Here is a 12,504-nt window from a genome sequence, read left to right as displayed (position 1 = left end):
AATGCTTTTATAATAACAAATGTTTAGGAGTTACTGGATGGCATGCAAGATTATTAAAGGAATTTATTCAGATTAAACAAAGTATTACAAGCCAAATTAGTTCACCAAGAAAAGTAAGCTACTCAAGCAGCAAATTTGCATCTGATGGTATACAATAACTTTCAATGGTCGTCTCCCTCTATATTATTTTCTTCTTGAAAACAAATCACATTTTTTAAATAAAAGTGTTAATTTTTAGTAAATATACCATAAAATTAGACACGGACAATCATGGATTTTACTGTCATTTTAAAATTAAAAGTCTGAGAGGGGAGATGTTTTTCATTTTTATTGGAGATAAATGGAAAGGGTTTTGGATTATTTAATTATATTTTTTTAAATTAATCAATTATTAAATAACAACAAAATGCGAATATATATTACAATTTTAGACGCGCTTTCACTAAAGGGCTACTCATTTTAGTTACAAGATAGAAGATAGAAGATACTGAATTATAAACCACCAGAGTTGAACTGGCTACATGACTAAGACTAAGACTACGACTGCTTTATTGATTCTTATGGAAATTTGTTACGATTACAAGGACTCTTTTCTCATATAAAGGGCTAACGAGCCGGCACCAAATGGGCCGATCTGGTCGTAACCAATGAAGAAAAGACTTCCGGTGCAGACTTTAAAAAAAAGTGACAGCAGCAAGACACAGATGCCCAAACTCGTTTCTTTTTAGGTCAATGAATTTTGTTTGAAATTCAACAAGAATATCAAAAACTTTACACTATACAAATTGTACTTGTTAGCAAAAAGTTAGACCGTACTTTTTACAATGTACGAGCGGTATGGGCTTCAGCACTGCTTCAACACTGTTTTGATATCTTCGAGGTTGTGTTTGGGCAAATCATTTTGTTGGTCGGCATGGACGTTTGATGACACTCCCATTTGTTTTTGCTCTATGCATCCTCCGTTTTTTGATGGATCCATAGACAGTGTTAAGGAAAAAGAGGGATGAGCGAGGTTAAGTTAGAAAACATTGATGTAACGCACCCAAAAAATATGGGTGACAATTAGCTCTCAAATAAATAATAGAAATAAACTTAAACACACAGCCGTGAAATTGCAAACCTCAAAACTTATTCACAGCTCAGTATGGGTAAAGAGTTCTTCTTTCTGCGATTTCTAAAGAAAAAGTAAGCTTTCTTTTTGTTTATTTTTTTTGATAACATACATCTTAAAATTAATTAAGTTAATTGATTGGATATTGGAAGTCATTTAACAGTTTTATAGTAATAATAAGGCTTGTCTTTGAGTCCGAAGATTAATGAGGAATGCAGTATTTCCGTGGCTACGCAGCCCCAGCTGTGACCTACACATTTTCTATTTTCATGTTGTTTTGGGGGTTTATGACATGTCTTTACGATGAATTGCGTCTCAAACAGATTTATGAAATAATTAAAATTTATAAAATTTAATTTTTTCATTATTTTGAAGCAATATTATATTTGATTGATTTCACCTGAAATTGACAAGTTCCATTTTTTCCGAATTTTTTTTAGAACACATGCTGTCACTGACACTTCACAACAAGCCAAAACAAATTCTGAAGTGCTTTCTGTATTTAGAGCTGAAGTTATAATAGATAAGTACACTAGTACTTGAGTTAATCACCTGAAATAAGTAGAGGACACCTATGCTAGTCAGGTAAAGGTTCTGGTTAAGCTGACCCAGTGCGAAGTCTGGCAGTAAGTAGGGAGTGAAATTGACCACAATCTTTGGAGTGTTGCAAATGATGAAAATCAAGGCTATGAAGAGAACCTGTTGTAGTGCCTGCAATTCTTTACCAATAAGCTTAGTTGGCCGATGTGTTTTCTTGTAGCCAAGTTTATTCTTGGGTAAAACATCACTTTTGAACTTACTTGATTGGTGTCTAAATGCTAGTGTCTTTTGAAGGCTCAACGCCATCACGATAACGCAAGCGGACACGATAAATTGGGTAGCTATGGGCAGCATAGCGTCCCTCACAGACCATAAATTAACCTTAATTTCCTCTCTCTTAGGAGATATCCAAAGAGTGGGTCTTGAGGCATTAATCTGTCCATTGAACTGATCCGTCATACCCATGTACACCAGCACAGGAATATAGGTACCTGCAGAGAATAATAGAAAAACGACAACTATATACATAGATCTTTTCGGTCCAAACATAGTTTTAAATTTTAGAGGCTGCCACACACTAATACATCGGACTACGGACAGTAAAGTTGTTATGAGAATTGAAACAGTATAAGGAATGCTCCCAGCATTTCCAAAAAAGATGTACACTCCATAAGGTTCAACTGGAAACCAAATAGTCATATTATATATTTTCTCGAGAAAGTAAAATCCAAAAGATACAGCTCGTGAAGCCATGGTAACGAGGTATGAGAAATCAGAGAAAGCCAGAACTAGAAACGAGGCTGTGACGCCATCATTCGGCCTCATTGAGACGTAGGTGACGATGTTAATCATGTTACCAATTATCCCCAGGATAGACACCGAGCCTCGAACTAGACAAAGCAATCCTTCAGCTATAAGATATTGTCTGTCACTCAACAGTCCCTCTGCTTGCTTTGTAGATGCCGTGACATTGTATGATACTGAAAAAGTCATTGTGAATGCAATGTTCGAATGTCTATTTACTTCAATGAAACCTGCGGAAAAAATTACAATACAGGTATTTCAAATAAAAAGAAAAAAAATAATTAAAAAAATAAGCTTATATTAATTGTAATAGTATCAATTAGTTTGAATCAAACATCTAATTCAAATTTTAATAGATCTAGACTAAGAATAACATATCTGTACCATTTGAAACATTTTTACCGACTTTTGGTTCAGCGCAATGGCATGCTTTAAGCTTTCTCAATCCTCTATGATCCTATCATTATCTGGGCCATTTGGGTAAAGGGGGAAGGGTTAGAAAGAAGGGGATGTCATTGTTGCCGTGAAGGCTTTTTAAATGCATCTTATAAATATCAAAAAAAAAAGTTGTACCACTTCATTTGAGTTCGGGTTCTCAAGCCTACTCAAGCCAATACACTAACCACTGAGCCAGCGAAGTGCTCATGAAAATTAAAGGTTTTATAGTTTGTTGTTTATCTTTTCTGGATTGATTTATTGAATTATTATTTGCTTTTCGTCTGGATTTCCTTCAACTTATCTATTCTTTTTTTTGTATGGCTGCGCTACGGACAATCGTTATGAGATCATGAAGACCCAGAGGTTGAACCAAACACATTGCCATCCTCTGTCATCCTTCAGGCGGTTAAAACTTTGAGGCAATATCTTTATTTCTGAAGGGAAACTTTTAAAACTCAATAAACATACTTAAGAGTACTTAGGATGGCTGCCTGGTCGTGCGGTTTGTGCGCTGGACTGTCGTTATGATTTATCGACGGTCGAGGGTTCAAACCCTGCCCGCTCCCATCCCTCGTCGTCCAGCGGGAGGTTTGGACTAGGAAGTAAACTATCTTCAACTCTGAAGGAACATCCGAAACATGTAAAACAAACAAACAAACGAACTGAAGCAGTAAGTCTCAAATCTTGTAGAAAGCCTATCTAAATTTTAAATGAACCCATATCCAGTGATTTTTAAGTACAAAATCAGCTGAGAGAAATTTACTTTTACTATTTTATCAATTCCTAAAATAGATTTTTCAATATGTATATCATATTCATCCGAACAGTCATGTCATATTTTGATCACACATCCTCATCCAATGAAAAATCAAATAGTTAACTGTATTGCATGTGATGTTTACATCTCATTCCACACTCCACAACAATGGTTAGCTTGAACAGGTCCTTATTAGGTCACCGAAACAATTATTGCATAATTCATGTATTTAAATGTATACTTTCTAAGTCCTACTTTTATTTTGAAAATATAATTATAATCAAATAACTTAAATAATAAATTATAGCTTTTATATAGCGCTACTCAAACTTTTATTAACAGAAATAGACAGTGGCGTATATGGGTTTGGGGGTGGGGGAAGAATTAGAAAATCCCCAGGGTCTACATTTGAGGGGGTACCGAAATGAGTGTTTGAATTTTTTTTTTTACATTAACTATTAAGCTTATGCAAAATGCTGGGGCCCCAAAAAAGATTAAGCCCCCCTGGCCTCAAAATGATGGCCAATTCCTAGCTACGCCATTGGGGATATACCTAAACTTTATCCCTCTTATCTCCCCTCACCTCTTTTTAAAAATAGTAACTTACAACTACCACTACACTTATTACACGCTATTGAAATGATCAAGGACACATTTTTCGACTCTCAACAGGTCACAGCAGACTATGACAATACATGTAGCTGAACTAGAGAAACATGTCCTTATGTGTCACCAGAGAATTCCATGCATGTTCATACTGTAACAAGAGACCCTAACAATGTGACGTGCAAGCAAGTTAACCAATGGAATAAATTATGCTATTGATCTTTCACTTACGGTGCCCCCGGTTCGGGGAAGAAAGCTGAGGAAACCGTGTCTCGTATTCTGTTTGACTGCCCCAGACTTGTTGATCTCCGTCTCGACAGGTCTGGGAAACCAAAAATTCTCGACCTGTATGGTGACATGTATGCACTACACAAAACAGCAGGGTTTCTGTCCAGGGTTTTTGCAAGAGTTTTTGCAAGCCCTAACCCCAATGTAGTTTAATGATGATGATGATTGATCTTTCCTCCTAATTCCCATGATGCGATAGTTGACTACATGTACAAAAGTAAATGTCAACTTGTCTGACAGTATCAAACTGTTTAAAGAGCACGATGTAGACTCTAGATAGTAAACCGGCTCCGGGTGTTAGACTTACCTAGACTTTAGATCTGACCAGCGTACGGTGACCGCAGAGCAGCAGATGAACTTGTTAGCTACAAAATGTCATCAATCTACCCCAGACTACCGTGCTTTGTTCATTCTGGGATATTCTATGCATATTTTCTACTCTAAATATGAATATTGCACAAAGCCATTATGATAAGATTGTAATTTTTTTATAATACATTTTTATTTTACATTATTACTTTGCAGACTTGTAAATAATAAAATATTGTACATTCGATAAATATTTACGCTGAAAATAATTCGCCAATTGAGGATATTTATTTGATCCAAAAATAAATAATAATGACCCTGTCCCTTTCAGTCTGTAGGAGCTAGTTCAGAACTTATCAAGCAAATATTTTTTTAACAGAAAAATCAATAAAAGTAAAAAAAAAAAAAAATTGAGTTTTACGCCACCTCCAAATGTAGAGATGAGGTCAGCGTCAATATTTGGTGTCAGGAGTTAAATTAACTTACGTACAAAGAGTGAGACAGTTATTAAATACCTCTACAACTTGATCTATATGATTACTGAAAATTATAGTATAAGACTGATGGCAGTAATTGCCTGGTGTTTTGACGGCTTGTTAGTCTGGAACACGTACCAGGCTAAAATGAGACACAATTGTCATTTAGTTTGGTAGGCATGTGACAAGCTACATACTATTTAAATTTAGTAATTATAAAAGTAGACATATACCATAAGGATGGTAAGATAACAGAAATAAATGATTTTCATCCCTCTCTCTGTTTTCTTGCCATGATAAATAGATCGACTTGAGACCAACCAAAATATTGACACTGTAGTAGCTCTATAGATTTAGGCTGAATAGTTCAATAATGAGTTGCAATTTTACAATTTTAAATTATAGCCTAGTATTTGTTTGAGAAGGGGTTGGATAACAATAATATACATTTTTTAAAAAGTTCTTTGTCCATAAAAATGGTGTAGAAAAATGATGAATTGCTGAATGTTATTTCTTACGAATTGATTCTAAAGCTAATACAATGAATGACTTTAAATTAATGTATAACGCGAACAACGACAATAATAAACTCTGAAACAAAACTTGTATCCTTTCTATAATAATTATTTTGTAACCATTCAAGATGATCAATCACGAATCTCAAAAACTTACTTTTGTAAATTGGACCTAATTTGTCTTTTACTTTCAGTCCATGTTTAGTTCTCTTGTCTTTGTCTGAACACGTGACCTGTGCATAGCTTCCTGAAACAAAACACGACACTTCTGCTGCCTTTGCTTCAGTTATGACCACTCCAAAAAGACACTCCATACAGAAGCCAGTCTGCAGACACCTTACAATCAGAGCTGCTGTTTATCTGTTTCAAAAATTCAAACATGCCATGAAGGAAGTGATCAGAGTCTACGCTATTTATTTCTTAAAAGGTATTCATGTGTAAATGATTACATTTTCATGATGTATAAGTTTCGAAAGTTCCTTTGGAAATGACATTGTGACGTCCTAACCCTAGCCTCCTGCATGACGGCATGATATAGCAACGGTCAGAGTCCAGGACCATAGTGTCTATAGTCCAGAACGCTTTCCACACAACCAGCCAGTCACCCAAGTAAAGACTTAGACTCTGATGTTGATCTATGTTGGAATGAATGATAATTGAATAATAGAACAGTTGTTTTTTTTTAATTTAAAGCAAGAATGTTCGTTTAAATAAACACAAAACAAAGAAGTCATGTCAAAGAATTCGATGTCTTCCCGCCTCTGATTTTTAGTTGCTTACGACTATCACATAAAATTACCCTGTTGTTTTGTTTTGGTCGTTTAGTGAAATTTTCAAATCACAAAGACTTGCATTAAATGCGCTTTGTTGCTGCACATAGAAATTATTTATTATTATTATTATTATATATGTGTCAGACGCGAATAGCTCAAATTTTCAGCAAAAAAAAAAAAAAAAATTACAGAAGTCATTTCTCTATAAAAGAATTGACGAAAGTTACAAAACAATAGATATAGCCTGCATGAATGTGTTGGTAATATAGCCTATATCTAGAGCTACATTATAGATAGATTAGTAGATTTGTGTTAATAAATTAAGTGGAATAGATCTATTGTTCTAGCATTTAAGAATCTACATATTTTTCGGAGTATCTCGTACAGCACAGCCACTGGCGGATCCAGGGGGGGGGGGCGGTAGGGGCGATCGCCCCCCCCCCCCACTCGGCCGACTCCGAGGTGGGGGCGGGCGAATTTTATTATAGAATTCACACAATTTGTATACGAATTTATTACTTATGTTAAAAATAAATACAAATTATTTATATTTCAACCTATTTTTAGATTATTTCGCCCCCCCCCTCTAGTATGTTGGCCGATTGGTGGGGTCGGGAGGGGGCGATGGTATCAATCCCGCCCCCCCCCCATAAACTTTCGAGTGGGGGGGGCGGTCCAATTAATTTGTAGAAATCACAGCTTGCTAATAGAATCAATGTAATATCTACATTGTGTAGACTTGTTATTGATTTTTTAACCGATCTTTATATTATGTCGTTCCCTGTTTGCCGATTGGTGGGGGGGGGGGACGAATACCTCTTCTGCCCTTCCCACCTTAACCCTTTGAGTGGGGGGGGGCGGTCCGTTTTTATGGAGAAATCATAGTTTGTGAACAAAATTAGTTGAATTAATATATACATTTTATATTATGTCGCTCCCTTTCTGGTATTTTGGCCGATTCGGTGGGGTGGGGGGGGGGCGATTGCATGTACTGCCCTCCCCACTCTAGCCCTCTGAATGCTGGGGGGGGGGGGCGGTCCTATTTTTGTGGAGAATCATAGTTTGTGAACAAAATTAGTTGAATATCTATATAATATAAACTACGTATTGATATGTGACCCATTGTATATTATGTCATACCACAATCTAATCTCAAATAGTATCATTAGTAAATTTAAATGAAAAAGGGTTGTACCAGGAGGGAAGGGCGATACATGCAATCGCATTTCCCCCATCATAATTTATATACACTATAAATTAAATTCTTATATTGAGTCGCCCAACCCCTATTCTTTAATGCCAAATGCAATCTTTAGCAGAAATTATTAAAGGAGCGAGGATTAATCGTTTTCACTCTACCGCTCCTCCCATTTCCAGACAGAGTTTATTTAATTTCACATGAATTTATCATAATTATTTTAAGTAAGACTTTGCATTGGAAAAGTTAGAATTCAAACAAAATTTTTCAGTATTAGAGCCATGATTGAGATGAGTTATAAACTCAAATAATGTTTTCGTAGTCGCCTTTTACCAACCTTTACTCAATCTGATATTTTTCTAGTTAAATAAATTTGGGACTATAATTCACAATTTATAACCCAATCATATTGAATACTATTTATTGAATAATTTTTTTTCGGAGGCGATCCCCAAAGCAAAAATCTAAATATGTGGGGTATCTTTTCAAGGAACAAATCGGTTTTATTTGCAATGTATTAAGGGCCTATAAATTCATATTAAAATAATTTTCAAGTACAACATTATTCAAAAGGTCCTTTTTTAATAGTATGAATAATGAGCTTCGAACTCCATTGATGAATAATGAGCTGTAGATGTCAGGAGAATACGTTTCTGCAGTGAAAAAAGAAGAAAACGCTTTTGGCGTCGGGGCTTCGCCCCCAAATCCATTGATGAATAAAGTGCTGTACTTGTCAGGAGAATGCGTTTCTGCAGTGAAGAATGCAAGAAAACGCTTTTGGCGTCGGGGCTTCGCCCCGAAATCCATTGATGAATAAAGAGCTGTACTTGTCAGGAGAATGCGTTTCTGCAGTGAAAAAAGCAAGAAAACGCTTTTGGCGTCGGGGCTTCGCCCCCAAATCCATTGATGAATAAAGTGCTGTACTTGTCAGGAGAATGCGTTTCTGCAGTGAAGAATGCAAGAAAACGCTTTTGGCGTCGGGGCTTCGCCCCGAAATCCATTGATGAATAAAGAGCTGTACTTGTCAGGAGAATGCGTTTCTGCAGTGAAAAAAGCAAGAAAACGCTTTTGGCGTCGGGGCTTCGCCCCGAAATCCATTGATGAATAAAGAGCTGTACTTGTCAGGAGAATGCGTTTCTGCAGTGAAGAATGCAAGAAAACGCTTTTGGCGTCGGGGCTTCGCCCCGAAATCCATTGATGAATAAAGAGCTGTACTTGTCAGGAGAATGCGTTTCTGCAGTGAAGAATGCAAGAAAACGCTTTTGGTGTTGGGGCTTCGCCCCGAAATCCATTGATAAATAAGAGCTATACTTGTCAGTAGAATGCGTTTCTGCAGTGAAAAAAGCAAGAACCCCACAAGAGAACCTTATAGCGCTGCCCCTGTTGTTTTGTTTTTCGCTGAAGGTTGAGAAATGCTGCTTTTTTATAATTATAATATATATATATATATATATAAACATATATATATATATATGTATGTATATGTGTGTGTGTGTACGCAAGTTTATGCATAGGGTTAGGGTTTACTGGGCGTTAGGGTTAGGGTTTGAAAAAAAATCGCCCCCCCCCCCCACTTCAAAGTTCTGGATCCGCTAGTGAGCACAGCAGACAAACATATAAAAGCCGTCAAGTGGCAATAGGTTCTGCCTATACCGTTCACGCCATTCACGATTCTGCGTATACCGTAGGCGTAGTATTATCACCACTTGGGCACATGTGATTCATGAAACATTCTAGATTAAAAATCTACATTCTATCTTGAGACTAGATTTGTAGAATATTTGTATTACACAAATAACAAACTAGTGTTTAAGAGGGAAGACATATTAGGAACTCCATTTATTACGTAAACACAAGCGGTGTTGCACTGACGCACTAGTGAGCAAATGTACATATTATACCAATGTCTTATCTTATCTTATATAATATGTTACAAGATTGTCACTAGTCTAGATCTAGCTCTACCTGACTAAAGTTTATTAATTATTAGATCTAATAGGTCTGCATCTACTATCTAGATTATTCTATATAGAGTCTATATCTAGATCTAGAAAAATTCTATAGCTAGTCTAGATCAGACTCGGTATATCTACTATCTATACAGTATTGAATACATTTCTACTAAAAGAACTACTTTTCACAGTGGCGTAGCTAGGGTGGGGGATGGGGGTGGGAGAATTTGAAGATCCCCGGGCCCCCACTTGAGGGGGACCCCAAACGAGTGTCCGAAATTTGTTTGTAAATACATAAATTAATATATTTGATTGAAGAATTGTGTCTTTTTTCAACATTTATGGGTTGAATTTATAATAAAGACTAAACCTAGATCAAGGTCTATCAGTACGTTGACTTTGCTGACATTTTAAAAAAAATATTTTTCCCACAGAGATCAAAGTTTTTTTTTAAGTTAGTTTTAAATTTTAAAACGCGAATCTTTAAAAGATTTGATGCCGATTTATTTTGCTCTCAAAAGAAATCAAACATTTGCTTGCAGCAAGAACTAAAAATATTTCTCTCTTTGTTACTTATACTAGATTTAAATGGCGAGTATTTTAAGGTTACGCTAATTAACCTTGAAGAAAACTTCACACTCGAGTTATTACCCCCTATTTATCTTTCCTCAATCCAATGGACACATGTTTTTCTAAATAAAAACAAAAACTGTTCTTATAGAGTGTTAAAAGAGTGAATTGCATGTGTGGGAAAATGAATAAAAAAACAACTAAATGTATGTCTCTTCGTCAGAGAAAATTTCACAATCATGACATATTTTTTATTTGTGAAATTAAAAGAAGGTTATTTTTTCAATGGGAACTTCAACCATGCCGAGTTGACCAAAGTGGGGCTACAAAACAGCGTGCCGCAGAGGTTAAACATATGATAATGCAGCCACAATGAGTGGCCGTCTGTCTGGCCTGCGGATACGTCATTTAGACATAAATTCAAATGCAACATTTCTGAACTGTGATAATCACTCTCTCAACCTGGCTGCTTTTCATTCTGTTGAGATAGATCCAGCAATTGTCACCTTTTTAGGAATTAACTTCAGAAATGAGCCAAACTGATAGAAGATGAAGCCGGGAGTTTAAAAAAAAGAGTAATGCAAGAGAAGAAGCTACGTCGGCAGTTTCCTTGCATCCCGACAAAATCATCAAGCTGTTGGAGAAACTTTCTGAATCAAGAACTGAAAGAATGGACACTAGAAGCAGTGCACAGAATCTTCTTCATGCATTGGAAAATTAAGAATATTTCGACTATCTGGAATTCTGGTCAAAGCTCCTGTGCCCCATTGATATAGTTCAGAAGAAACTACAAAAGTCTAGACTGCACATAGGGAAAGATGTTGAAGAAATTAGTACCCTTTCATGCTTTCTGCAAAATGATGAGAAACTGACAAATATTCCATCAATCCAAAAAAGCAAAAGAAGGTAGTGAATGCTATGGATTCCCTGTAATAAAAACAACCAAAAGAAAGAAAAGACTTGATGGGGAGTTGAGTTCTAATGAAGGACTTTCAATAGAACTGCAATTCAAACGTGTTGTGACAGAAGTGCTGGACAGACTTCATATAGAGATGAAGGGCAGATTCAAAAGGCTGGAAAGAAAATGAACACCTTTAGGTTTCTTCTTGAACCAAGACACCTGTTGGATGATGACAAACTGTGTTACTTTTTCCTGTTTGAATGATGAAGTAAAGGCAAATCGCTTGTTCAATGATGTCATTGACACACGAGCACTTTTCATCAACAAATATACATATTGACGAAGCAGACTTTATATGGTAATGATGTGTGCTCAAACCTTGCAACCTCCTCCGAATACTGCTAACTCAGGCCACTTCCATTGCGTCACATGAGAGATCATTCTTAAAGCTCAAGTTCATCAAAAACTATCTCAGGAGCACAATGACGCTAGAAAGGTTTAGCAGCATGGCTTTTAATGTCAGTGAAATCACAAATACTAGAAAGTATCGATGTAGATGATGTTATAGATGCCTTTGCTGCACAGAATGCATGACGTGAAGCGATATGATTTGAGATTGTCACTTGTGCATTATTTAGCCAATAAACAACGGTATTATTCATTAAAAGAGTCGTAATGATTATTTTTGGTTAATTTTACTGATATACTGTACCATTAGATTTTGGGCTCATATATTTTTGTGTAAATCATGTCATGTCATGATTTCCAATATCAAAATGCAAGGGGCCCCCAAAGAGGTCAATCCCCTGGGCCCCCAAAGAGGTCAATCCCCCCGGACCCCTAAATCCCTAGCTACGCCCCTGACTTTTCAACCCTAAGACCTAATAAACTAAAATAGTATACGAGACTTAAATCTAGTCTAAAATCAAGGCTAAGTCTAAGACTCTAGATCTAGACTGCCTAGAGTTACAGTCTATAGTAAATTCTAAATATCTTAGATTCTATTTCTACTAAATTTATAATCTAGATCTATATTCTAGTAGTAGATCTATAATGATTCAATAGTTACAATAGAAAGTATTTGATTCAAATTCAACTGGAATATTTATGATTACTAGCCTGGTATTACCCGCGGCCTGCGGGTCTAAGTTTGTGTTTACTAATGTAGTGGATTGGATTTAGATGTATGTTAAACTTAGCTAATGATCCTTTCAAGTTTTTTCTCTTTCGCTACGAAAATGGGTTTACCCGAAGCCGATACATTCA

The 12,504-nt window shown here is 36.1% G+C and overlaps 1 protein-coding gene across 1 annotated transcript; it reads right to left on the bottom strand.

Annotated features, from left to right (window-relative positions):
* Positions 1 to 821: 821 nt before the first annotated feature.
* On the bottom strand, positions 822 to 6,442 carry LOC129926622 (uncharacterized). The gene is made up of 2 exons (XM_056031659.1): positions 6,002 to 6,442; positions 822 to 2,142 (listed from the first exon to the last, which is right to left on the bottom strand). The coding sequence occupies exons 1-2, from the start codon at positions 6,156 to 6,158 to the stop codon at positions 1,574 to 1,576; spliced, it is 726 nt and encodes a 241-aa protein (XP_055887634.1). The 5' UTR covers positions 6,159 to 6,442; the 3' UTR covers positions 822 to 1,573.
* Between the last annotated feature and the right edge of the window lie 6,062 nt (positions 6,443 to 12,504).

Source organism: Biomphalaria glabrata, chromosome 6, assembly GCF_947242115.1.
Source record: "Biomphalaria glabrata chromosome 6, xgBioGlab47.1, whole genome shotgun sequence".
In the NCBI taxonomy this organism is placed as follows: Eukaryota; Metazoa; Mollusca; class Gastropoda; family Planorbidae; genus Biomphalaria; species Biomphalaria glabrata.
This window is presented reverse-complemented; position numbering and strand designations above follow the sequence as displayed.

Coding starts and splice junctions, on each gene's coding strand:
- LOC129926622 (XM_056031659.1), bottom strand. CDS start 6,158: ATGGAGTGTCTTTTTGGAGTGGTCATAACTGAAGCAAAGGCAGCAGAA. Junction 2,143..6,001: donor ATTAGGTCCAATTTACAAAA/GTAAGTTTTTGA, acceptor TATTCTCTGCAG/GTACCTATATTCCTGTGCTG.